Raw genomic sequence first — 27,979 nt, forward strand, 5'->3', positions numbered from 1 at the left:
TAAAAGACAAAACCACAGCAGAAATCCCTGGGTCTTCAAGACAGAGTATTAGAAACACCCAGGAAGGGGAAGCGGGCAGAGAGGAATTCTACCTGACAATGCAGCAGCGTCTGCCATGGAGAAAGTGGCAAATGCCATGGCCCATCTCCTGGCGTAGTTTGTACTTTACAGTTGCTTTGTCCACAAAGTGAGTAGCATTTAAATGAAGTAGAAATTAAGCTTTTATTAAGATCAATGGACTTCCTTACAGTTTTTTTTTTCATTTTATAAGCATAATTATTACGCCCCATTTAATAGCTACTAGTTAAAAGTTCTTATCAGTAATTGAGATAGTTGAATGTTCATTTTGGTCTCTTTGGGTGTTTTTCACCAAATGACTTTTGCCTGTGTATCCCACAAATGACAGACAGAGATGATTTATAAAAACTAACTTATAAGTGGGCAGGGAGAACTATTTCTGTTTTTTCAATAATTGTATGCCAGTGCTGTGTTTAACAGTAGTCAGTAATTTAATCCTGTCCTATACTTCCCTCAAGTCAGAAAGTGGTTTTACTTCAAGCTAATTCTTGTTTTGAGAAGAGAATAGACAGATCAGAACAGATAAAATATTCACAGTCAGTTAAATTAATGAAACCCATTGCCCACCCCCCCTGTCTCTCTCTCTCTCTCTCTCTCTCTCTCTCTCTCTCTCTCTCTCTCTCTCTCTCTCTCTCTCTCCCACCCCCCCATTAAGATGAAGTATAAGCTAATGGAACATTAACTATGCCCAAACCCCAGGCATAGTCTTTGGGATAGACTAACTAATAAATAAAGTAGCAGAGTAATTGGTATGTATCGAAAACTAATTATTAGCTAGGCACCATTCAAAACTAACCTTGTAAATTAGATACTTTTATTATCCCCATTATACAAATAAGGAAACGGAGACCACATTAGAGATTTAAGCCAGTTAGCGGTAAAACCAGGCCATTAATACTGAACAATTTGGCACTGAGCCAACACTCTTCAGCAGTTTACCATACCATGAATACAGGGTTAATTAGTGGTGTGGTCTCTGTTTGCTATGGCCACCCTATGCCAACACTGTTTATTCAAGGGGGACCAGGTTTCGCTTGGGTTCTGTGTAATGTCAAACTATTTAAGGAATTCAAAGAAATCGGGAATTAAAAATGATGGACTGTTTAGAGTGATGTGTCTCATTATGAAATACATCCTTAAATCCACTTCCCACCCACCCCCATGGCTATACCACTTCTACTAGAAATCTATGTGCCTTAGGAACTCCAGGATACTGTGGAGATGTGGGAGGAGGGAAGCTACTCAACCCAGATTTACAGGGCCACCTCCTTGTGCTCTGTGTCTTTGCTCGTGGCTAATCCAGGGGCCCAGGTAGCCTCATTCTTCATGTTTTTAAAGTGTATATTACCTAGAACTTCTGACAAGTACTCATCGGCCAAAATCTACCAAGGCAGAAACAGAACCCTTTAGCCCTGGAGCTAAAAACCATTATAAGGTCAGACTGTTGGAATAGGGCTTCAGTGAGTCTCTGGGCTTCAAGCAGACAGATACTGGCTACCAGGGCTCAAGGCCTTCTGAAGAAGTTGTACTTTAACTTCAGCACACGTGCCAAAGTGACCACAGCAAGTGACGGTTTGAGATTGGGAATAATTTTCTTACGGTTTACATTTAAGCTATCTGTGCCTCATGGAATTGCCAATGAAGACATTGTCTCCCAAAACCCCACGGACCTCTCTTGTAAGGTAAAGTCAAGCTCTTTCTTTACTGACTGATTAAAAGAAAAAGAAAAGAAAAAAAAAAAACCTGCCGCCCTCTGTTCCTGCTATTACACATTATTAAATGCTTTAGGCTCCAAAGATTAAAATGTGGGAAAGTAATAATGTTTTATTAAATAATAATTGCTTCAGAGAGTGCTGTTGTGCTTTCCAGCGTGGGGATGTACTTGTGATTCTGAAGCAGGCAGAAAATAATTACTTGGAATGCCAACGGGGAGAAGGCACCGGCAGAGTCCACCCGTCCCAGATGAAGATCGTCACTCCGCTTGACGAGCGCCCGAGAAGCAGAGCTAACGTAAGGAATTGCTATTGTGAGACTTCGTGCCGTACATGGCGACCCCATCATAGAGCCGATAATTATACCCTCCGCTCCTTGAGTCTCTTTTATCAGGAGCATCACTTTAACCAGGGTGGAAAGAACAGCAGCAGTTTGCTCCAATTTTAGAATAAATGACTCTAATCCTGTTGGCACAGGTGTCCTGCCTCCTTCATGTCCTGGTGGCGTGTGGGAGCCAGGACAGTCTACTGTCGGGTTTTTGAGCGAGAAAGCTACTTACTCTTAAATATGTGCACCTGTTTGTCAAGTACCAGGGGTTGTTTTTTCTAGCGGAATGAATCCATTATTTTAAAGGGAATCCTTCGAATGCTAAATCTGACATAAAATACTTCTTTAAAATGCAAGCTGAGCCCTGTATTATGTATGATAATGCCTTTAATTCCAGCACTCTGGAGGCAAAGGCAGGCAGATCTCTGACTTGGTGGCCAGCCTGGTCTACAGAATGAGATCCAGGACAGCCAGAGCTACACACAGAAACCCTGGCTCAAAAAGAAAAAGAAAAAAGATTAACAGGGTGTGGAGTTGCGGGTGCTCTCTCTGTAAGGAGGTGGAGTCAAACAGGATCAGAAGTCCAAGGTCATCTTTGGATGCATGGCAGAGGTCTCCTGACAGGAGACCCTGTCTAGAGAGGGAGAAGAAAGCTTCCTGTAAACCTATAAATCTCATTTATCTGCTTTAATAAGTTCATTAAATAATGAAATATAATCCAGTGTCTCAAATCACAATTTAGGCCTGACAACAAAGTTTGGGAGCCTCATATAAGACTCAGTGGTTCCTGAAGGCAATTTGCTTAGTGTTGCACAAGATTTAGTCACACTGTGAACCTGAGACTGTGCCCTTTACTGGGGAAAAATGTTTCTAGTTCTAGATTTACTGTGGCTCAGCCTTAGCACTCACCTTCAATCTCTGGCTAGAATACAGACATGCCCTTCGTACACACCTTTATCCCAGACAATGAAGGTAAAGTTAGCTTATAAAAGGTAGCACCCTTGTTTGAATGTGATGTCTAATTGAGTGGCAGACAAAATGATAGATCAGAGAAAGATTTAACAGAATAGGATATGCCCAACTCTCACAAGAAGAGAGAGGAGAAGGAAGCTACTTAAGGGAGAGCCGTGCAGAGGGAGAGGGAGAAAGGAAGGAGGCAGCTTTACTAGGACAGTTGTATAGAGACAGGTTACAGAGAGAGAGCGAGCCAGAGAATGAGAAGGAGCCAGAAGACTGGAGCATATTGACAGAATTAGTATGAGACCAAGCAGAGCAATCCAGTCAGAAGCCGACAGAGAAGCCAGATTGAATCAGTCAGCTTGGAGAGGAGTTTGAGCCAGAACACCTGAGTTGAACCAGCCAGCCAGAGCTCAGAAAGAACTAGAAAGGGTGAGCTTGTTCAGCAGCAAGTCTCAGAGGCTGAAAACATTTTAGGCCTAGATAAGACTGTACACAGGCTGGAAGCTTCCAGCACCAGGCCTAGGTTGGCAGACAGAGGCAGTGAGCCTCAGAGAGAACAATTACATCCGGGAGAATAAAAGTTACATTTACAGTTTAGCATTGCAGGAGATTGAGCTCTGGGTGTCAGAGAAGCTAGGCAGCTGCTGTACTTCTGAGCAACACCCCCAGCTCTAGCTTTGTTTTTAGAAGAGTTTAACTTCCCCGGTTAAGTTTTCACCTCTTGTCACACGAGGTAATATGTGTGAAAAATTCAGCCCACCGCTCGTTCAACTCAAGTAAAGAGGATTTTATAGTTTGTTCTCCATCCTAATTTTCACGATCCAGTGTAATGCCTTCCTTCTGAAAGGCAGTTTCTCCACTGAGGCTTTTTTTTTCTGAGAAACTAAAAATGATCATTTTAAGAAGATATGTCTCCAGCTAGTGTAGCTCCCATGTGAGAATCTCACTAGTTCACACGGGAAATTTCTCTTACCCAGTTTTCTCTGTTTAGGTCCAGAATCAGCCATCTGTTTTAGGCACCCTTCCTCTCTCAGCATGCTGTTGGTAACAGCAGGACTTACACTGCCAAAAAGAAAACTATCCTCTTGCATATATTTTTAAAGCTTAAAATTTTAAAGGTGTAACATTTTCCCACTGTGAACATTGTCTTTTAGTCTGGAGTTGTGGATTTGCAGAGAACAGGTCCCCAGGGGTCAGTGCATTGTGTCTGTTGGTGATGAGGAAATGAATCATCCTTTAGGCTTTGGGTTTTGTAGGAATTGTTACCATTTTTAGAAAATAAAATGTGAGTCACTCACTGGCCCCAAACTTGTCTAGTGCCCATTCCCAAGACCACCAAAAGCCATGAAGAAGTTCTGTCCAAAATGGTATCACACCTTCCCCTAAGATGGTAAACAGACGATATTAAATGTATCAATTATGGTAGAATCCAAAAGACTGGGCAGAGAGAGAGAACTGTCTTCAGCGCGTGTGTGGCTTCAGTTTCCCTTCCACCCGGGCACAAAAACATTTGTGTTGTTTTGTTTGTCTGTTTTGTCTTTAATTATGGGAAGTATGGTAACATCCCAGAGTTGTTTTCAGAATTGACATATTGCACAGAAACCCAGAAAAGGTGAATCCTCAGTAACAGAAAGTAGATTAGTGTTTGCTTAGGCCTGGGGGGGGGGGGTGGATAAGGAGCATTAACCCCCGCCCCGGGCAGGAAGAAGACCACTACCACAGTTTTTGAGCCAATTTGAAGCAAGCTTTATTAAAACTGTTCAGGAAGAACGGCACCAAAATATATTAGTCGGAGGCTTATAAAGACAAAGCTCACAAAGCTATGTGCTTTTCACCTTTGTCTAACTGGGGGCAAGCGTGCATTCTGATGTCCTTCCTGCCTGCACACCTCTTGTCTACGCGTGATCAAGCACATCCTGCCCAGTTGGGGCAGTCGGCCTGTTTACAAAAGTAAAAACACGTGTCATGTCACCTCACGTGAGCAGTGCCCCAGCCTCCCAGCATGCTGTCTGTTCTTGGGCAGCTTAAAGGCATTTTTGTTTTATAGATCTCTTAAGCACAGTCATTTAAACTTAAAACATAACTTTAGCCTTCACATGGGTTCTGTGGGGAAAGCAGGGGGAATCATAAAATTGCTGTAAACATAGACTTCGGTGAATGTTCTTAAATCACGTAGACTCTAAATTGATAAATTTCATTTTGTATAAATTGTATCTCAGACACTTAACGAGTGAGGTAATGTTAATGCACACAAGGTATTTGTCACAGTGACTGGAGCACAATGAGCAGAGGTATTAGCTTCTCTTGCTGTTATGATGCCGTTTCTCTAACAATGAAGACCTTTGAACTGTCTTAGGTATGTACCCTGGTGGAGTCTGGGCTGTCCATCTCCCTGTGGACGTCCTTGGTTATCACTGAAATCTTGAGAAACGACACTAACTGGAAGCTCAAATTATCTTGCTGACTTTCTCACTCTTGGGTATATTCAGGTCTTTGGTTCCCTTGAAGACTCACATCCGTGTTAGGTTTGAGGCAGATCCATGTCATCACTGTCTCTGAGCCACTAGCCAGCCAGCCTAGTATAATTACTGAGTAGTCATTCTTTATTTCTGAAGATTTTAAATCAGGAACAAATAAAATCACTTGCACTCGATCGCTCACACACAGACACACAGACACAGACACACACACACACACACACACACACACACACACACACAGCTCTGCTTACCTGTATTAAATAGACAGTTTGCCATGTGACAGATTTTGGTTAAAAGTGCAGGAGGGTTCGGGAAAGATCTGAGGAAGTGCAGGGTAGGAAGAGTGGGCCATTCCTCATACTACACTGTGGTCAAGCCAGTGCCCTGCTGCTGAGGACAGGCCAGGGATGAAGAATCCCTTAGAGGTCAAGAGTCATTGAAAAATGAAGAGAGAAAGCTCACGACAGTCTACCTTCATCCATTTTATAAGTTTGCTACTATTAAATCTTTTTTTAAAACTTACTTATTTTATGTAGTTCACTGTAGCTGTCAGACACACCAGAAGAGGGCATCAGATCCCATTACAGATGGTTGTGAGCCATCATGTGGTTGCTGGGAATTGAACTCAGTTCCTGTGGAAGAGCAGTCAATGCTCTTAACCTCTGAGCCATCTCTCCAGCCCGAATATTTTTAAGTAACATTCCCAAGGGTCAAAGATGGAGTCTTCCTTGCCCATGAGTAAAGCCCTGGCCCTGATCTACAGACCACCAAAGAAAGTAAGCAACATCCTGTAACTGGACTTGATGATGATGTCATCGATAAGCCTGTTTCTTCATATAAGAGACTAAGAACCCAGGTATGGTGACACATACTCATAATCCTAACACTCAGGATGTTGAGGCAGGAGCATCATGAATTTGAAACCACACTAGTCTATAAAAATGAGTTCAAGGCCTACCTGGAGATATAACCATACCTTGTCTCAAGAAATAAAGTAAACAGGGTGTGGTGGGTGTAGGCTTTTAATCCCAGCAGAGGCAGGGGGATCTCTATCACATAACAGCAGCAGCAGCAACAGCAGCAGAGGGGCCAGAGGAGAATGAGGAACAAGAAAAAAAACAAAGTAAAACCGGAGCTGAGTAGCTGCTTGTGAGTAACAAAGCATCATCTTCAACCTCCCCCTCTCCTCTAGCTAATCCAGCCTATTGTTTACCTAGCTAAAGAATACTGCCTTTTCTTCACTAATTTACTTAGAATTGCTTGTCGAATAAGCCATTCAGATTAAATAGACAGGCCAAGTATGGGAAATAACCTAGCTTTCAGACCAGAGAATGTATTCAGTTAAGTGGTAATAAATGAACTGGTTTTCCTTCTGTGAATTATACTTTTATGGGAAGTCATTAGCTCCTTTCATTGCAAAAAGCAGGAACATAAATACAGAACTTCATTCTCTTCCATCAGAATGGACTTAGCTGTGAAAGCTCTGTCCTTATGGTTTAATTGATCAGTAGGAGCAGGGAAAGAATGGCAAAGTGGTTGAGTCCCACGACTTTACGGTAGGATAAATGTTATGGTGTTTTCTTTTTATTTCCTTCGACGTTTTTAAAGTTAAGCGCCTCTGTTTTGTTAGTGAGGCTGGAAAGATGACTTAGAGGTTAAAGACCTGCTGCTGCTTTTGTAGAGGACACAGGTTCAGTCCTGAGCAACTGCAGTTCCGGGGAATCATGTCCCTTCCTCTGGTCTCTGTAGGCACCAGGTGCTTGTATGACACACAGACATGCATGCAGGCAAAATACCCATGTGCATAAAGTGAGTATTTAAAAAGGAATGCTTAGTGCTATGCAATGGAAATTTATTCCTGTACCTACCCTGGCAAGGGCACATTGTTTGGGAGGTGATGAATGGTCCCTTCTTGTTCTCCTGTGTGGCCTGCGTCTAGTACTCATGGTGCAGTTTCTTCAGGAGGACTTTATAATGAGAGAGAGAGAAAAACTGTGGTCTTGCAGAGATTAATGAAACTGGTGTCTATCCTGCACACCCACTCACAGCCCTGTTTGTCCCTCCCCCCCAAGGATTCAGGCCACACTCAGAAGCCTGTAGACAGTGGTGCTCCTCACGCCGTGGCTCTTCACGACTTCCCAGCAGGTAAGGACGTAGAAGCCCATTGCCTGCGCCCGTAGAATGCCAGCCTGCAGATACCATCTTATAGCCAACAACTCTGTCTTCAGGAAGGGGCCGGGCACCGAATCAGCAGACTTAGCTGAAAGCCTGTCCTTTGAAAGAAATGGGAGATCCCTCATACAAATGAAAAGTGGCCATTGCTTACCCTTTGCAAACTTAAGTTTTAGCTCAGAATAACATGGTTTAGGGGCTTGTGATAGAACATTTTCTTGCTGAGCATGTGATGAAGTTAATTCTAATTTAATAAGTGAAGTGGGTGTTTAAAAGGTTCTTTAAAAGGTGGATGTGTCACCCACCGCCTGCTGTGAGATCAAAGTATTAGATTTTTGTAATCGTTTTAAGTTATCCATCATAGCCAAAGCTACAAATGCTTTTTTGAAAAAACTATTTACAATGTATTTATATATATACTTCGCAGATTGGTTTCTATTTTGGTGTAGGTAAATTTTCCTCCTAAATAGCTGTAGTACTCCCTTAGTTAATGTTTGAAGTTGGTGACGGGAATAGAGAGGTAAGTCTATCCGTCATACCCGGTCTGTAAAGATCTGTCACTTACATTGGCACAGTAGGAATCACTGGCCAGGACTATGGTGGTTTTAAAAACTGTTTCCCTTAGTAGATATATCTAACTTGACCTCAGATAGAACCTCTAATATCACATTTTTAAAATAAAATTTTCTGGAAAAAAATTAATTTGATCAGCATCGTCTAGTCTGTCTCAGAATCGGCGAATGCACCCCCTGCCTCTGTGGACAGATGTAAATGCCACTCTGTTCCCCGCTTCAGTCATATGTGCAGCTGGGGCACCTCACTGTGTGTCATGAATTCTGTATTGCAGAGCAAGCCGACGATCTGAGCCTCACATCTGGAGAGATTGTTTATCTTCTCGAAAAAATAGATGCAGAATGGTACAGAGGGAAATGTAGGAGCCAGACTGGCATGTTTCCTGCCAATTACGTCAAAGTCATCGTAAGTGGGCTTTGTTTACTTTATTTGGCCGCACACTGGGCGCTTCGGTGAGGCTCACAGATGGGAAAGAGTAACTAGAAGCCTACAGTCCCGAGTTTGCCTTTTCTGTCTTCTCTGGGTCATTTGACAGTCGGACATTTTTTAAATGAATATTTTCCCACACAGGCTGGCTCTGTCAGCGTTCAGGAAGGAATAAAAGCTCAGCAGTGATACCTGTTTCAGCTATTAACAGGGTTTAGGAGTGGGGGGACTCACTAATTTTAGTTAAATACACATTGCCAGGCCCACCCTCCAGCAAAACAGTATCAGATGGTAAATCATTCATCCTTGAAGGGTTCTTAAGCACTCAAGTGTATTTGTTAGTGCTCGGAAACATTTTGTGAACGCCAGTTGGTGCTACCAGACAGTTCTGAAAGGATGCTCTTTGGGGGTGTGGCACCACGTTGGTTTGAGAATACCCAGGCACTTCCAAGGTAGTGATCCATTGTTTCTCACATAATATTTTCAAGTCAGGTTGGAGAAAATTACATCGAAGCATCAAAATTTTATAGCCCCTAATAGCTTAACTTGTGAACACACTCCAGTATGTTGAAGACTTCCCTGCTAAGCCTGGGCAGCTGTGAAACTCAGAGACAAAACAAGACTGTTTTTGAACACATGCATTAATAGGAAAAATATGACTCACTATCTGACATCAATAAAACAGCTTATTTTGAAGGGGAACAGAGCAATCACCTTCCATTACATCAGAAACTTTAAAATCTAGGCATTACAGAAAAATCTGTATTTTTTTCTCAAGTAGAGAGGATCTGGGCCTCTTGCATTATGAAATGTAGGTCTTAAAAATTGCCCAGTGCAAATGTGGCCTGGTCCTCCGCAGGTCTCAAGCCACATTCTCTAAATGAATATTAAGAGTAATGTAAGTTCGAACACTCCTCCTCATTTCTCTTCTGCTCAGTGTAACAGTGCTCTAAAAAGCACAATTACCCCACGGAAATCAATCACACCCAGTTGGCCACATTATTAGTATAAATGTTATTCCTAAGCTCACAAGTTTTAAAAATTGTTTTAAAACATCAAACTTAACAGAATTTATCAAAAGGGGCACTGATCTAATACAGACCTCACAACCTCAAGTAGTTTTCAACTGCATGGTTATGGCCGAGAATTTTATCCCAGCCCCGTTTACCTTCTGCTAACCAGACAGACGCAGGGCCTGGCACTTAGGAGACATTTCGCACAAATCCTTTTCTTCTTGCACTGTTTATATGAAGGGGCAAAGTGCCCTTCAGCACATGGAGAGAATCTGCTGATCTGATCAAACGCTTCATTTGTGGACCAAGGAAGTGTTACAGAGTCCTGCCCTCGGTTTGAACAAGGGGACAGCATTACCGCCTGGTGCCTGATGTCTGATGTCATACGCGCCTCCTAAAGTGTATAAAACTCAGGGATGGAATGGTGTTATGTGCTCACGGAAGCACATAGGCAAGAGTTAGTTGGCTGCTTGAGGAGGACTGCATAAGGAGCTATTCTCCCTCCACACCTTTTACACAGAGTCTCACTGCTGTGGCCCTGGCTAGCCTCCTTTGCATGATCCTCCTGCCTCGGCGTCCTGTGTGCCAATGTTACAGGAGTATGTCACCACATCTTGCAGAATATGTAAAGCCTTCCCAAACCTCATTTTGGTTATTTTAGTGTTTAGGAACTGTACCTTCAAAACGTTCAACAGCCGGCTTCGCTGTTTAATTTTAATCACACATCTCCTAAGTAGTTGATGTTACATTTATCTTAACCAAATTATGGAAAGAAAAAAAAAGAGTGTTACATAATTTTGTCTCTGCTAGGTTGATATTCCAGAAGGAAGGAGTGGAAAGAGAGAATCGTTTTCATCTCACTGTGCTAAGTAAGTTCTGTACAGTTTGTTGTTTTGTTTTTTAAGGCATTAGCAACGAAGAATTTCTAAGTTTAATCATGTCCATTGCATGATTGGATAGATCCTCAGTGCCCTTAATTCTGGGGAAACGTTATTTGCTTAAAATATGATAGTGAGAGTCTGCAGACATGGCTCAGTGATTAGGATGTGTCCTGCCCCCGCAGAGGACCCAGGTTCAATTCCAAGCACCCACATTAGGTAGCTAAAACGAACTCTAATTCCAGGTGATCTGGTGCCCTCTGCTGGCCTCTGTAGGTATGTACATGAACAACTTTTTTTTTTTTTTTTTAAACTGGAGAAATGGCTTAGCAATTAAGAGCAAAATGCTGGTCTTGCAGAGGACCTGGGTTCGATTCCAGCATCTATATGTGGCTCACAACCATTTGTGACTCCAGATGCTGGGGATTCATTGCTTTCTTCTGACCTGTAGGCACCAGGCCTACATATGTATGGTGTGCATATATCTACATACATACATACATACATACACACATACATACATACATATATACATATACTTTAGGTAAAACATTCACACACATAAATGAATAAATTTAAAAAAGAATTCTGGTTAGACTTGCCCTGACCTGCACACAGACAGTTTTGCTATCGGGGAGTTTTTAGTGTGTCTTTCTGGTGTTATTAGCAGCTTTTTAAAAGAACTTAAAGTGTTTTCCTCATGGAAGACATGTCTGTCTTATAGAAATATGAAGTACAAAAAAGAGCCAGGTGAGGCCAACCTGGGCTCAGCTCAGTGGCTGAATGCTTACCTATCAGAATACAGCTCCGGGTTCTAATCCCAGCCATGGAAACAAGAAATGCAGCTTGGCAAACATACTGTATTGTTTTGTTTTTAAGGACTAGGCCACGGTGAGGGAAGAGTTAAACTGCAGATCTCCCTGTGTGTTCCTGTGTTCCTGAAACTTTTCCCGGATTTATGAGCCTTTTATACCTCATTGTAACTCTTGTGTGATTTAAAGCCCTGCCACAGTGCAGCTCTGTATTCTAGTTAAATGAGCAAATTAGTACAATTCACAGCCTGGTGAAGGCTGTAAACCTGTCTGTGAATAGGTCAGACATAAGGAGAGATCCCCAGGGGACTGGAGAAAATAAATGCAAAGGTTATCACAAGAAAGAAAACTGGTGCCACAGACAGCATCAAGTCGTTGGCTGGCACTTGGGCACAGATAGTACTCAGGCTTGTGCAATTGCAGTGGGCTTGAGCGGCGATTGATCTGTTGACCCAATCAATCAGAATCTGACTGCAACCCAGGCCAGCCTTTCCTCACAGGCAGATCTCCTTCGATCTCTGCCGTTGACACTTCCTTTCTAGGTCTCAAATCAAAGGCTTGGGATTGAATCAGACCCACAGACCAAGTTTTATCCCTGCTTGTATCTTACTTTCACTCAAAATTGCAGCTCCGAGCCTCAGGATGGCACCTTCTGACATGTGACACCGTCCTTACCGAGCAGCGAGTGTGTTTTAGCGTGCCAGCACTCTGTCCTCTTTGTCCTTCTAACTCGTCACACTCATTTATACATTGGCCTCGATTCAGTTCATAGGGAGCATCCCCCTGCCTGGGAGATGCCCCTTGTACACTGTCCCCATGCTTTAAGCGAGACATTTGATGCTATGCTCCGAGATTCTCAGGGGAAGTACCCTAATCCCAGCACGTCTATGGTTGAACAGCTTTAGAGGGGCCTTGGATTGCTTTGGAACGAAGACACAGACAAATGGAGCCTGGGGAGATGCTGTATTTACATAAAAACCGATCAAAGGCAGATGTGCAGTGTAGACTAACCAGTCAGCTACCGATCCAGAATGCTGCTGAAAGTCTCTGGCCTCGAGCTTGGCATTTCTGTGTGACAACTTTTCCTACATTCTCTTGTTTAACCCTGACTGTGCTGTTCTCTGTTCAGAGGCCCACGATGTGTCGCTCGGTTTGAGTATATCGGAGACCAGAAGGATGAGTTAAGTTTCTCAGAGGGAGAAGTAATTATTCTCACGGGGTATGTGAATGAGGAATGGGGTAGAGGAGAGATTCGAGACCGAACTGGGATCTTCCCCCTTAACTTCGTGGAACTTGTTGAGGATCACCCCACATCTGGTGCAAATATCTTAAGTGAGTATGGGGGATGGGGTATTTATTGTGTCTTTGCCTAACTCAAATGAACCAGTAATATAATAACACGTAGGACGTTTAAGGACCCATATTCCCACATTTGTCACGGTAAGAAAGAAACTTCCTTTGAATGGTGATTTGTGTGGGTAACTGGTTTAATCTATGGTTTAGGTAATTCGCAATGGCTTCATAAGAGAAATGACAAAAACTTGCAAGCAGTGCATTATACAGTAAATTTTGAGTCCTGGTTTACAATTAAATAAAGTCCCCAGGAGGCTAACACTTAAAGAGACCGGTCTAGAATCCCAGTCTCCGCTGTCACCCTACCAAACAGTTTTTCTCTAATACTGTATGGTTGTTTGTTTTTTAATCTGATTCCACCCCTTCCTTTTTTTTTTTTTTTTTTTCTTTTAATGTAGGCACAAAGGTGCCACCAAAGACCAAAAATGAAGACCCTGGCTCAAATTCTCAGGTAGGCTGCTTGAATAGATAAACTTTGTGACAGCCACACTTAGACCCTGGGGGAAGCGATACTATAATTAATTATACAGAGGAAATGGTGGGGAATAATCACTTTTCTTGTTACATAGCAAATTCTGCAGTAGATCAGATAATGACTGTAACACTGTACGGAAGACTCAGACAATGCCTTTTGCTCTCCCCTTCCTCTTCTTCCTCCCAAATAGTCTCCGTTTCTGTTTTCATGTCACAAGTAAGCATTCCATGGCCCTCCTTTGTAGAGAGGGCTGTTAAGTTAGGGTCTTGTGTAGCCTTGAACTCTGTATCATCCTGCCTCTAACTCCCAAGTGCTGATACTATAAGTATGTACTACCACGCCCGGGTTCTTGGCTGACCTCAAATATATGATCATTCCCCTGCCTCAGCTTCCTAAGTGAGTCACCAACCCTAGCAGGTAAAGGGTTCTTATTTTCATGCTTTTCGTTTCTGTTTAGTCCACGAGCTACTGAGAAGGGAAGGTGTGCCCGGCACTGTGGAACACGTTTTCTGTGTCTTGTCATTTGAGTCTCACAAACACCCATAGATGAAACCGAATCCCAGAAAAGCCTGAGTGTCACACATAGCCAGGAAATGGTAGAACCAGGTCTGGAACCCTTGACTGCATGGCTGCAAAGCCTTTGCCTGCTAGAGATTCTGATCCATCCATCTTGGAAGAGCTGCCCCTTCACAGGACAGAACCTTCTCGTGCTTTGGAGGGAGTTAAAGACATTGTCTTTGCTCTGTAGACAGGCGGGGCCCAAACCCTAGATAGATTGGCCGCCTCTGCCTCCCAAGGACTGGGATTTAAAGGTGTGTGACACTATGACTGGTAGATAAGTATTCTTTTTAAAAACAAACAAACAAACCTTTTTTATTTTATCTTTTAATGTATATGGGTGTTTTATTGAATGTACTCTGTGCATCATGAACATGCAATGCCATGGGAGGCCAGAAGAGGGCATTAGCTCCCCTGGAATTGGTGTACAAAGGACTGAGTCACTATGTGGGTGCTGGGAACCAAACCCAGGTCTTCTGGAAGATCAGCCAGTGTTCTTAACCGATGAGCCATCTCTCCAGCCCCATGTGTTCGTTCTCTGCCTCTTACCCTGTGTGTGTGTGTGTGTGTGTGTGTCTCCAGCACCACAGAAACATGTTCCTATTTACCTATTTATGTGTGTATGCTTACATTTGCATGTGAATGCCCTCTGAGGCCAGAAGAGGGTTTCGATCCTTTTGGGTTGGAGTTACAGGTGGTTGTGAGCTGTCCGACCTGGGTCCCTGGGAACTGAACTCTGGTCCTCTGGAAGAGCAGCATGAACTCAACCACTGGGCAATCCTACCTGCCCTCATGGTCCCTTAGCTTGTATTCCTCACGAGGGAGCCTTGAGAAATGCTATCTGGGAGAAAACGTGAGTTCCTTACCAGACTCCTGCCCTGAAACAGGATGGCAGCCCTCCTGGAGAATGGTGCAGAGCCCTTCACAGCTTCACGGCAGAGACCAGCGAGGACTTAGCCTTCAAACGCGGAGACCGTATCCTGATTCTTGAGCGGCTAGACCCTGACTGGTACCGCGGCCGCCTGCATGACAGGGAGGGCATCTTCCCAGCAGTGTTCGTACAGCCCTGCCCAGGTATGACAGCTGCTCCTGTGACCTATTTCAAGGGTCGAGGCTTTTCAGTTTTGTAGTCCTTTACCTCTGACCAAGCTTGGCCTAAGTTTCTTATCTACATCCGGAGGAGATGATTAATAAAGTCATTCCTGTACTAAGTCAGAGTTATGTAGAGGGGAAAAGACAAAGCTGTCACTAAATAGCAACCAACTTTGACTAACAAGTAGGCTTTGTACAATTTTTTTCATTCTAAGTGAACATCCCTTATCTTTTTGTAAGTTAAGTAAATTCAGAACTACTTGAAAATATTTAGAGAAAGACAAAGCAGGTTCTTAAGGTGTCTGTGTTTTGTGTGATTGTTTTCCTGCATATTCGAGATTCTTGTGTCTTTGCAGCTGAGGCAAAAAGTGTGGCTTCTACAGTTCCGAAGGGGAGGAAGGTTAAAGCCCTGTATGATTTCCTCGGGGAAGACGAGAACGAGCTGTCCTTCAAGGTCAGGATGTGCCTTTGTGTGCTCACTCCCACGGGACCTGTTCTGCTACGTATGAATGAATGAATGTATGGATTACGAATGGAATATTGATCATTGCCTGAGAGTGAAGAGTTCTCAGCCCCTAATCGTAGCAGAAGAGAGTGAACAAAGTCCTGTGATTCCAGCTTTTGGGAGGCAGAGGCAGGAGGATCATTTATTGAAGGCCAGATTCAGCCTCTAGTGAGGTCTCATCACAATGGAGGAGGGACAGTGAGGGAGGATGAAGTAAACAAACTGAAGAACTGGTAGTCTACATCATCAACTGTCACCGAGGGAGCTTAGTCATCCCAGTCTTCAAAGAATTCCTCGGGTTTGGCTTTATAATGGCATATCTTGGTGTGGGAGTTTTCACTAAGCGTGTTCTCCACAGCCCTCACAGCCTGCTCCCAACATCTGAAATTAACGGAGAAACCAGACAGTGCAGGGTACATATTTCGGCTTTGACACAAGCTAGGGTTATCAGAAATCAGGGGACCTCGATTGAGAAAAATGCATCTATAATTTCCACCTGTAGAGCATTTTCTTAATCAGGGATAAATGGGGGAGGGTCCAGCCCACCATGGGTGGTGACACTTGTGGGCTCGTAGTCCTGGGTTCTATAAGACACAGGCAGAGCGAGCCAGTGAGCAGCACCCTCCACGGCCTCTGCATCAGCTCCTGCCTCCAGGTCCCTGCCCTGTGTGAGTTCCTCCAGTGATGGACTGTGATCTGGAAGCATAAGCCAGATAAACCCTTTTCTCCCCAGCTTGCTTTCTGGTCATGGTGTTTTGATGCAGCAGGAGAAACCATAAGTAAGACATATATAATGCCAGCGCTTCAGATGCTTTATTTAGAGAGAGAGCTCAGTGGGTAAAGCACCTGCTGCACATGTGAGTGCCAGGATTCAGATGCCCAGTATCCGTGTAAATGCCAGGAGGCCGTGGCAATCTGGTGGAGACAGGGACCGCCAGACAAGCCGGATAGCTATACTAGGTGAGTCAGTGAGGTCTGGGTTCAAGTGAGAGACCTTCCCTCCGTAATATAGGATGCAGAACGATTTGAGAAGACACTTGGCGTCCACCTCTGACTTCCGTGTCTACACACAGACACATGTACCTATGCACACATGAGCCCACACACATGCACATCACACAAAAAAAACATCAAAGTCTATCCCTCACATGAGGATACTAATGGTGCTCATCTATAGAAATGTAGTTGTTTAATTTTTGCGAGGCACAGACTAGGACAAAGCACACAGGAGCAGGTGGCTCACTTTCACCTGTAACCTTTATGTAAGCATGACTGTCCGTGTGCCCCCCTTAGACGGCCCTCATGAGTAGCAAAGGCACACTCGCCGTCCCTCTCTGTTGGCTTGTCTCCTACTGCAGAGCAAGTCTGTTATTTACTACATTATAACTGTGTTACCCAGGACAGTATCTGCCACATAGCAGGTATTCTGTAAACACTTGTTAGATGAACCTATGTGCATCTGTGTATATATAGCTGATGCTGTTTTCGATTAGAGTGATTTAGATTAGGAATTGTGCACGTGGGAGCATAAAGCATAAGCAGGAAGCTCAGCGTGGCGCAAGGCAGACGGTGGGGGATTGAGTTTAGTCTGAGAAAAAGAGGCCTGCAAGCAAATGTCATTAGGTATATATCATCTGTGCGGTTTATCATTTAATCCTCTCTGCAAATCAAGATAAATGAGTTATATAAAGAGAAGATAATTCACGCTGCTCCAGGTAGGCTACGCTGTGTGCTTACACCCTGCAGAAACCAATAATTATTTCTAACTCCTGTCTTCTTCCAGGCTGGAGATGTAATAACAGAGCTGGAGCCCGTAGATGATGACTGGCTGCGCGGGGAGCTAATGGGAAGAGCTGGAATATTTCCCAAAAACTACGTTCAGTTTCCACAAGTCAGCTGAAGGTGAAGCTCGGCTGCTCCCAGGCATGAGAACTCACTTGAACATTCATTCACTTTGACTATCAGATACGTGCACTATCCCTTTTTTAACAGAAAGAGAAGTGTCTAAGATGTACGTGGCACACTAGAGTTTCTGAGGGCAGAAAACCTGTAGGTTCTGTAGCTTAGCTTCCTTCGTGGGAAGGTGTGGGTAGGAATGGAGTGAGGAACCCAACAGGGAAGTGTTAGCAGGGGTGGCAGGCCGAGTGCTTCCCCTGGAAAGGCATCTAGTGTAGGCCGTGTGGGCCGGCTAACAAGCAGGAACTGTACTCACACCTGTCCCCATCAGCACACTGAATTAACCCCGCTTCTTCATTTTTCTACTTCAGTTTAAAAAGAGGACGTTTGACATTCTACACGCTGTAACTATCAGGACATGGATGGTAATCTGAATTTCGCTTTTGATATTCAAATTAATTCTAACAGCTTGAGCCCATTAGTCTCAGTCCCAGGGCGGATCCTTGCTACCGGGCAGATAGACTGGTAACTAGTGGAACATTTACAAGCAGAAAAATAAGCTCAAGTCCCCGAGTGCGCCTTGTGTTTCCAACCATTCCCCATTTGTCCAGGGACTTGAAGGGGTCAAAAGAACCAAACCATCCCTGAGATAGCTTGCTAATACAACTAACCCCTCCACAGATATGCCATGACTTACCTCTTCCTCAGTGTATGTATTCTTTATGTTAACAGGGTTATTATAAAGCACATTTTCTGAGTCTGCAATCATTCCTTTGACAATTACTGGTACCCAAAGGAAAACTCATTTTCTTTGCATTACCCCAGTAATACATAAAAGCTGTGTCTTGTCGTAGTATCTTAGATTACAGAGCAAATGGTAAGATGGGAAACGGTACCAAGCCCCCATAGCTCATCTCTTCTCAATATGATCAGAAGTTAGAATAATTTAAGGGAACTGAAGGCTAGTACAGTGCCCGGTCCCTTCCCCATCGCATCCCTGCGGCTATTGGAGTAAATACAAGACGACTTTCCTGTCATCCAATGTTACATGTTCTGAGTTTCACAAGTGGCTCTGTGGGACTGAATCAATTACAGTTTACAAACTAAAGCCAAATGCTTTGAAGACAATCTAGTGCATCCGTGGGTTAACATTTCACTGGAGATGTGAAGCACTCACCAACAGGGTTTGTGGCTTTCTTCTGTTTTCAAGAACAGTTCCATGTGCTGGACCACTTAATCTGTGCTGTCTTCCCCATTATCCAGAACCCGGGTGGCCAGCGGTTTCCTGAACATGTTGCTTCTATAAGGAAATATTTACTTTGTTTTTTACCAAATTTCCTATTCCTGGCATATGATTGCGTTTGATTTTGGCATTTTGGATCTAGGGTTTCTATCATGTTTGTTCGGTTAAGAGTGTTTAAGGAAAATCATTGTAGGTTTTCACTCAAATTAGTTTTACCAGAATGGGAAGACTTAAAGTGTTACTCAAACTAAATCCTCATTGGCAGTGAGCCACATAAGAGAAAGAAGGGGTCAGGGCTGCGGAGGGGGTATGAAGTGTGTCTTTGCCTGTGAGATTGAAACCTTTAATTACGAAGATTCTGGACAACCTATTTCTATTGAAGAAAACATCCCTCTTAAGTTCCGGCTCTCTGTAAGCAGGACACGTGCAGTAGTTGTGTATCTCTCTGACACCATAATAAACTGAACTCAACTTTTCAATTCCTTATCTCAGACGAGACTGCATTCTTCAGAAAGTAGATGCTTCCCAGTCTTAACCTTCTAGCTCCAGCCCCTCGCACGAGCAGGGGGTGTGTGGCTGTGTGTAAGATGGGTTTGGTGACAGATGGATGGCTGACTTTCCCAGGCCACTGAGTCTACGCAATACCTTTGCTCTTTGTTGATGCAAATATATATATGGCCATCTCATTCTACCATGCTCTGGTTTGCTTGCTATTTATTTTTCTCTCAACTAATAGAGAGCAAAATGTAGCCATGGGGTTTCCATGGGTACTTTCTTATTCTAAATAGATTGAGGTCAAGGCAAAACTCAACAATGTTCAAAGAAAAATGATTGTATATGAGGAAAATGTTATGAGATAAATGGAAACAGGTTATTGTGTTTGTTTCCAAAATGTTAAGGTGAAAGCCTGATACTGCTCATCTTTGTCAGTCAGCCTTTCATACCTCGACAAAATACTTATAAACAACCTAAAGGAGAAATTATTTGTTTGGGCCTGATTACAGTTTTCATTCCACGGTCTGGCTCTACCTTGGACCTGATGCAAGCCAGAACATCATGGTGGGGAGTTTGTCAACATATAGAATCCGGGCGAGAGAGAAGAGGCAGAAAGGGAAGGGAAAGTAGGGAACAGGAAGAGAGAAAAAGAGAGACAGGCACAAGATGTACTCTTGAGAGAAACACCTTAATTAGCCTTCATCTGTCCCAATATCCCATTGGCCGTCAGCGCATCCATCATGGATTTCATCCCTCCAGGATTAGTTCCCTGACCATAACCTGATCCCATCTGGTAATGCCTCTGGATAGAGAGCAAAACCTTGCACACACGAGTCTGGGAGCACCTTCATACCCAACCCATACATCATACAAACCTCTTGAAATACTCAGGCCTTGGGTTTGCTTTTGTTTTTAGGTTAAAACTGGAGGAGCCATTTTTAATATAATATCCTTTGTTTTTGTTTTTGCAGTATAGGGGAATGAACCCAGGTCCTCCTACGTATTGGGCAAGCACTCTGTTGCTGAACTACATTTCCCCAGCCCAATATATTATCCTTTGACCCCCCCCCCAAGAGATAAGGTGTCTCCTTAGATGTTTTTGTATACATTGCTGTAGGAAAAATACTTTCATTTCTTCTGGAAATCAGCCTGTAATATTTAGAACAGTGAATATTAGTGTATTTATCAAAATGTAGCATTAGAACTGGCATCTAAAAAAGATAATTCTAGGACTGTAAGTCCCTAAAATTCACTATTTGTATTCAGTGTCTTAAATTTAGGTACATAGCCTGAGAAAACAGCAGTGAATACACGGATCAAGTTAAAGGGTTTATTTCCACTTTGGTAAGAACATTAGTGTTTTCTTTTAATTAATGCCAGATGCGAATAGGCCATAAGATCCATGATTCAATACCATATTGAATGTCATTGAATGAATTCATAAGCTGCATTTTTTCCCTGGAACTACTGGAAAATAATTTTCTACCTTACTTTTTAGTTCACTGAGTGGAACGAAATTCATAGCCTCCCTCAGAACACTGCCACCATCTAGGGGCCTCTCCTTTCATTACAGGCCTTTCTTTTTCTACCACAAGCGTAGAGCCACAGAGTGCAACAGGACTTGTAAAGTCACTGCAGAGCCCTAAGTATAGCCTAGCTCTGCTGACAGCCAATCCAGTGTCTTTTTCCATTCATTATGGTGAAATGATGTGTTTCTCATTAGCTGATAAAATTGTTTGTGTGGCTGGAGGGAAAGAAGTTAAGACCACATTCTATTCTGCCAGAGGACCCAGGGTTCAGTTCCCCACACCCATGACAGGCAGCTCACAATTGCCAGCAGCTCCAGCTCCAGAGGACTAACACCCTGTCCCAGACTCCACGGGCACCTGCATACAGATGGCTTTTGCTCACACTGATGCAAAGATATGAATAAAAATAAAATAAATCTTTAAGATGTTTTGGTATTTTCTTAGCCTGTAGAAGTTTCAAAGACTCACACAATTCATTAGAAAGAATCCCACAGGTATTCCTGTAATGCCAGTACTAAACAGACTGATTCCAACTAAACAGACTGATTCCATCTTCTTGTAAAACAAGAAGAGGGTTAGGGTTAGGGTTAGGGTTAGGGTTAGGGTTAGGGGTTAGGGTTAGGGTTAGGGGTTAGGGTTAGGGTTAGGGTTAGGGGTTAGGGGTTAGGGTTAGGGGTTAGGGTTAGGGTTAGGGTTAGGGGTTAGGGTTAGGGTTAGGGTTAGGGTTAGGGTTAGGGTTAGGGTTAGGGAAAAAAAATAAATAAAAAACAAGAAGAGAAGGAAGAGGAGTAGGCATTGATTGGACAGAAAAATAAAGCTCTGAATTTTTATAAAAATATTTTATGTGCATGGATGTGTTTTCTACATTTGTGTGTGTGTGTTTTCTGCATTTGTGTGTGTGTGTGTGTGTGTGTGTGTGTGTGTGTGTGTGTGTGTGTGTGTGACCATGTGAGTCAGGAAGTGTTGGCTCCTCTGACCTGGAGTCACACATGATTATGAGCCACCATATAGATGCTAGGAATTGAACTCAGGTCCTCTGCAAGAACGTATGCTCCTAACCAGAGCCATTTCTCCAGCCTCTAGAATGTTCTTTCAAATAAAGAAGTACTAGCCAGGTTGGTGGGGTGTGCATAACCCCAGCATTTGGAAGGAAGAGACAGACAGATCAGGAATCCAAGTTCTCTTGCCTGCTTTGGAAGTTTTTCAAAGCTAGGCGGGGCTACATGAGACAGTAGGACAATAGTTCTCAACCTTCCTAATGCTGTGACCTTTGATACAGTCCCTCATGTTGTGCTGACCTCCAAACACGATCGCTACCCCATAACTGTACTTTTGCTAGTGATATGAATTGTAATGTGAATATCTGATATGCAACCCCCACTGGGGGTCCAGAAATTCAGATTGTGCCCTTATCCACTAACGGAGAGCTCTTTCTTGGAGACTGCCTATATCTTCAGGCCCGCAATGTTTTAAGGCTGTGTAACAGCCAGCCACTTCCAACTTCCATGTCAGATCAAAGAACAATTTTAGACGATTTTAAACAATTACCTATCTTATTTACCTTTATCTTCTGCAAGTTAGGTAAGGTTTGCTGACATTCTTTCCAGAACTAATCAGAAATCAGAAATATTGGTTGTTTACTTTTCAAAAATTAGCCAACAGTCTTTTTGCTGTCCTCGGATGAACCAGCTCATGTTCATCTGCTCGAGCTTCTCAAGTGCTGGATTAGCCACTCCCACATCGGGTCGGCCATCAAGTGCTGGATTAGCCACTCCCACATCGGGTCAGCCAACAGTCAAAATCATCCTGTGCTCCTTCTTTATACATGTTTTCAAAGAAAATAAACAAGCAAAACAAAAAGCCCACGGGTGGTGACCCATACCTCTAATCCCAGCACTTGAGAGGCAGAAACAGATGGATCTCTGTGAGTTAGAGGTCAGCCTGGTCCACAGTTAACACAGAAACGCTGTCTGGAAAGAGGAATCTGAAGCCAGTTTGGACAACATAATAAAACCTCATATCTAAATAATTATGAGTCAGACACGGTGGCATATCCTATGAACTATCACTTGGTAGGTAGAGGCGAAGAGGACCTGAAGTTCAGGGCTATCCTTTGATATAATCCAGAGCCTACATGAAATCACCTCAAAATCAAACCAGTCAACATTTATTCTTCCAGTCATGGAAAAGTATTTTATTAGGAGTCCTGAGCCCAAGATTACTGGAGCCTACCACATTGTTTTCCAGACATGGCTGAAGACCAGAGTCATCATGTCCCAAAGGATTTAGTGCATTTAACTCCCCAGGTTAGTACCACGAAGACAGCACAGTTCTCTCAGTGGATGTATCAAAGTGTTGACAGGATTTCTAAAACACACATGAATGGTGAGAAGGTTGTGTGCAGAGCAAACTGGCCAGTCAGAAAGACTCTGCGAGGCCCAGATAAACCCTAGAGTGACAGCCTGGGGAAGTTGTAATAAACATGAGGATATGCCAAGGGGCTGAGGTAATGCATGTCTTTAATCCCAGTACTCTGAAGACAGAGACCAAATGACAGGCAGGGATCTGCAGTTAGCCTGATCCAGGCCAGCCAGAGTTACATAAGTAGACCCTATCTCAAACAAACAAAAGAGAAACAAAATCTGGGTGGCACATTTCCTTTATTACAGCACTTGGGAGGTAGAGGCAGATCTCTGTGAGTTCACGACTGTCTGGTCTACATAGTGAGTTTTCGTTTCTAGTGAATTCCCGGAAAATCAGAGCTATGTGGTGAGACCGTGTCTCAAAAATTTAATCCAAACAAACAAAAATAAAGTTTTGATCCTCTACAAATGTGAATCTCAAGTGGTCGGACCCAGTCTTATCTATAACTTCTATATTGGCTGTTCCTACTGGATGGGGTAAATCAAGTTCTAGGGGATGGATAAAGATTTTGAGAACCAGGTGAGGAAATTTACGGAAACTAAGTGCCACTTTCTCCATCAATGCAGAGCAGAGCCCTGCAGATGGGAGTCATTGCTGTCAGATCACTGATGCTGATTCTGGCCTCTGAAATGCTAGACCAGCCCCATGACTCCTAGAAGTGGTACCCAGGCCCTAGTCCTGAATACCATAGAAGCCAAGAAACTGGTGTGACCAGTGACCTGGCTGGTTGTACCCATTTTTAAGCTGAGTCATAATTTTCATAGAAATGATTGGATAGCAAATAATTTGTGAATTGATATCACATAAAGTCGGTATATGAAATATTTGTCTTCAGAGTTTCTTCACACTTCACACTCCGCCCCTTTCAGCTCTCTTACAACCACTGTTCTGGTTCTGCCACCAGATTGACTTCTACATTCATAAAACCATATCGCGCTCTCCTTTTGCCTTGTTTACCCGACCTATTAGGCTTTTAGTACAATGAATAAAATTGGTACCAACCTGACTTTCTGTTCTGTTGCTGTCGAGGGATAGGGAGACCAAAACCACTTATAAAAGAGTGAACTTCATTGGGAGCTTGCTTACAGTTCTAGAGCTGAATAGCTCAGTTTTACATCCTGATCTGCAGACAACATGCAGAGGGAGACACCAGGCCTGGCCTGAGCTTTTGAGACCTCAGAGTACAGGGCACACCTCCAAAAAGGTTATATCTGATAATTCCAAAACAGTTCCACTAACTAGAGACCAAGAATTCAAGCATAGCCACCTGAAGGGACCATTCTCATCCAAACCAACTCTTAAAACTAGTTTGTTGTATGAACATGACATCTCGTCTCTTTTAGACAGTACTATGAATGAGATAAATAAAAGCAGTGCTATGCACCTTAAAGCCCAAGAACTTGAGAGGCTGAGGCAAAAGGATCACTTCAGCCCAGTGCTGGAAACCAACCTAAGCATATGTAAGCTTATGTAACTCTGGCTGGCCTGGATCAGGCTAACTGCAGATCCCTGCCTGTCATTTGGTCTCTGTCTTCAGAGTACTGGGATTAAAGACATGCATTACCTCAGCCCCTTGGCATATCCTCATGTTTATTACAACTTCCCCAGGCTGTCACTCTAGGGTTTATCTGGGCCTTGCAGAGTCTTTCTGACTGAAACTTACTTAAAAAGTAATTAGGTCAGGTATGGTGGCACACTCCTTTAATCTCACCTCTGGGAAGGCAGAGACAGGCAGATAGATCTCTTGTGAGTTCAAGGCCAGGTCTACATATCAAATGCCAGGGGCCAAGTGCATGCTTTTTGTTTTTTGAGGGTTTGTTGTTTGTTTTTCCTAACCAGTGAGTTGGGGTTACAAGAGTGGGTTAAAGAATGAGCATGAATTCAAGGCAGGTACCATCACTGAAAAGCCCACCCCAACATTGGAGTATAGATCATCACTTATAAAAGCTATAATCTTTGCACTTCCACAGAATTCCCAGGCATCTTGACAAATTGGAGAGTCTCCCTCTAGTAATCCTTATTTACACAACCTCAGGGAGCAAGGGGCCTTATGAATCTTACAAGTTCCAGGGACTTCCTAATATTTGGAGGTTGTCTACTTCTTAATACACAGATGCATGCTTTCAATCCCATGCTTGGTAGGCAGAGACCTGGTGACCTGGTAAATATTGGAACCCTGGTACCTTTTTGCATCCTGGCTGTCCTGTAGTAGGCATCATCTCTGCCACCATAACCTGATGTTACACTTCAGTCACCCAGGCAGACAGTGCGCTAAGCTACCTTTATCACAACAGAAAGCTTAACTAAGATACCTGCTGAAATACTTTTTAAAATGTGTGTGAATATTTTGCTCCATATTATTTATGTACCACATGCATGCCTGGTCCCCATGGATTTTGGATCTGCTGAACCAATTAACATGTGGGTGCTAGCAACTGGTCTCAGGTTCTCTGGAAGAGCAGTCAGTAAATCAACCACTGAGCTATCTCTATCCCACAAATATTGGCTCTTGAAGTCAGATTTGATTTTGAATCAGTGAACAGTGCCTGTAATTGGCGCTTCATGTTTACACATGTAAGTTGCTGTAGTTTCATTAATACTAGCAGAAGACATGAGGCTACTGGATCAAAATCCAAGGACTTTACCACTCAAAGTAATAGCTGTGGTACAGGACAAGAACAAGATTTTCTACTTTTCCCGAGGGAGACATTACCTCATCCTTCAGGATTACACAGGATGTAAATGATGGCCCATGCAAAGAGCAGCCAAGAGGCGATATTTTTGGCATACTGTACAAAGAACATGTATGTAGACACAGAGGGTTCGTAGATTGCCAAAGCCTCTTCAGTTTGACACACTTGGGCAACCTTGGCTTTCGATGCTATTCAGAAAGACTACTGTTAATCTTACCAACAGAGGGTAGAGCAAGCTCCATCCAGACATTTTGTTACCATCAGCAAGCTTCTCACAGGCACAGCCTGCAGCACTGATCCTAGGTCCCACACTCTAGAGCCTTTAGGTAGCCCTAATAGGTCTCTAGTGCTCAGTCACAAGGTGGGCCTCCTCTGCCCTCTTCCATGATGTAGACCCAAAGCAATGGGGTCCAGTTGGTCAAATATGAGCTCAAATAAGCCACTTCTCTTTCCACCACAATACCTGTAGTGTTGGCTTGTTTTAAAGCTGACATACTTTATGACATGCCAGGAAGCCAAGTCTGCTACTTCTCAAAATACCACTTTTTTACTTTCACTTCTCAAGCACAATGGATCAAAGTGCTACAGACCAATGAACTTCACTGGAGTCTGTATCAATACCTCTACAGGTGCGGTGTGATGGAACCATTAAGTCTTACTAGATTCCACTCTTATCAATGAAATGTTAGAGTTGTCTTAATTACAAGGCATCTTTCATGCAGTAAAAACCTTAATAAACATGAAGTTCTAGCACCTCGTGACTGACTTCTGCCCCTGTAACATTTTTATTAAAAATTTTAATGGAGGATGGTGGCACTTAATCTCAGCAATTCATGGAGGATGCACTAAAGGCCAGCCTGGGCTACACAGTAAACCCGTTCCCAGCACCTCCATGGTAGCTATTGTAACTCCAGGTCCAAAGGATCCGCCTCTTCTGATCTCTACAGGCTCTTTCCTGCACATGTGACACATTAAGGCACACACCCATATTCCTGGCCACAAAGTACAGGGACCTACTGAACTCAAGAGTACTGTTATGAGCACTTCCTGAGAAGTGACTAACAAAGGAAGAGCTTCACAACCCAGTAAGTGCAGTCATCAACCTAGACTAGTGGTCACTGAAGCACTGGGGCCAAGTAAAGACCAGAAGGCCTAACAGTGCTGATACCATTGCAGATGGTTTCCCCCATATTGTTACAGTGGCCCATCCTTTGAAAAGTGTCCCTAGAACTTACTTCCCCCTTTACAAATTAGTCTACAGTTAAGACTGCTCTGTCCACACTGAATATTGTGAAGTTTTGCTTTTCTGACAGACTAAGGTCAAATCTCTTGGAGGGACAAACACATTTTCAAGGTGGCCTACAGGTAGGCTTGAATACACAAAAAGGACCACTTAGTTTTGCTTTAATGTATATGCAACACATACATGTCTGATGCTCAGAAAGATGTGGGATTCCTGGAACTTGAATTTTGGAATGTGAGCCACCCATGCAGGTACTGAATTAAACCTAGGTCTTCTACCAAGAGCAGAAAGTACCATCTTGAGGTCCTGGCTGACTTACAATCAGCTGTTAGTACTAGCACTGTTTCTTTACCATCAACAGGCTTGCCCTAGATACATTTATCTAGGAAAGTGGTCGTGATAGTATTTACTTGCTACCACGTCCACGGCACTTTAGTGCCTTAAACAAGACTATCTGTCTAGGAGACAGAAACCTGTTAAAACTGGGGAACTGCTTGAAAATTTTATTAAACAGAGTTATCTACTGAAAAATCCTGGTGTCTCCATAATTTGAACGGTGACAACTTTCAGAGTGGCAAACAGAAAAAAGGAGGGGAGGGGTGGTGCTCAATGGCAGAGCACTTGCGTAGCACGTTTAAGGCCTGAGATCTAGATGATCCCTGGGCATCATAAAACCTTTTTTAAAAAGTCAGTTCCAATATTCAGTCTCTAAACTAGTGGTTCCCAACTATCCGAATGCTGTGACCCTTTAATAGTTCCTCCTGTTGTAGTGACCCTCAACCATAAACTTATCTTTGTTGCTGAGAATTATCAGCTTATTTAAAGAAAAACAACCTTGGAGTAGGCTGGTTTCTATTCACGTGGTGTGCCTTTAAACCAGATCTATCCAAATCTCCTGTTGGAGGCCAGACAGCCACACCTTATTTTATTACTTCTCTGGCTTCTAACCCATATAAAACCTAAGTTCAGCAGGTCACATGAAACAATTCCCCATTCACCAAGCTCCCATATTTTAAAACAATGTCCAAAAGCAAACAATCA

General features: G+C 43.3%; 1 protein-coding gene across 2 annotated transcripts in view; it reads left to right on the forward strand.

Moving 5' to 3' along the window:
- SH3D19 (SH3 domain containing 19) overlaps positions 1-19,016 on the forward strand; it is a 142,340-nt gene extending 123,324 nt beyond the window's left edge. For both annotated transcript variants that reach the window (XM_080915122.1, XM_080915123.1), the window contains 10 exons: positions 1,692-1,760; positions 1,948-2,088; positions 7,631-7,703; positions 8,578-8,708; positions 10,553-10,611; positions 12,562-12,764; positions 13,184-13,236; positions 14,706-14,892; positions 15,267-15,364; positions 17,199-19,016. In XM_080915122.1, coding sequence (XP_080771248.1) covers positions 1,692-1,760; positions 1,948-2,088; positions 7,631-7,703; positions 8,578-8,708; positions 10,553-10,611; positions 12,562-12,764; positions 13,184-13,236; positions 14,706-14,892; positions 15,267-15,364; positions 17,199-17,315 — 1,131 coding nt within the window. In that variant the 3' untranslated portion in view covers positions 17,316-19,016. The remainder of the gene's footprint in view (positions 1-1,691; positions 1,761-1,947; positions 2,089-7,630; positions 7,704-8,577; positions 8,709-10,552; positions 10,612-12,561; positions 12,765-13,183; positions 13,237-14,705; positions 14,893-15,266; positions 15,365-17,198) is intronic.
- The last annotated feature ends 8,963 nt before the right edge of the window (positions 19,017-27,979 follow it).

Source organism: Micromys minutus (assembly GCF_963924665.1).
Source record: "Micromys minutus genome assembly, chromosome: 4".
NCBI classification, from domain to species: Eukaryota; Metazoa; Chordata; class Mammalia; order Rodentia; family Muridae; genus Micromys; species Micromys minutus.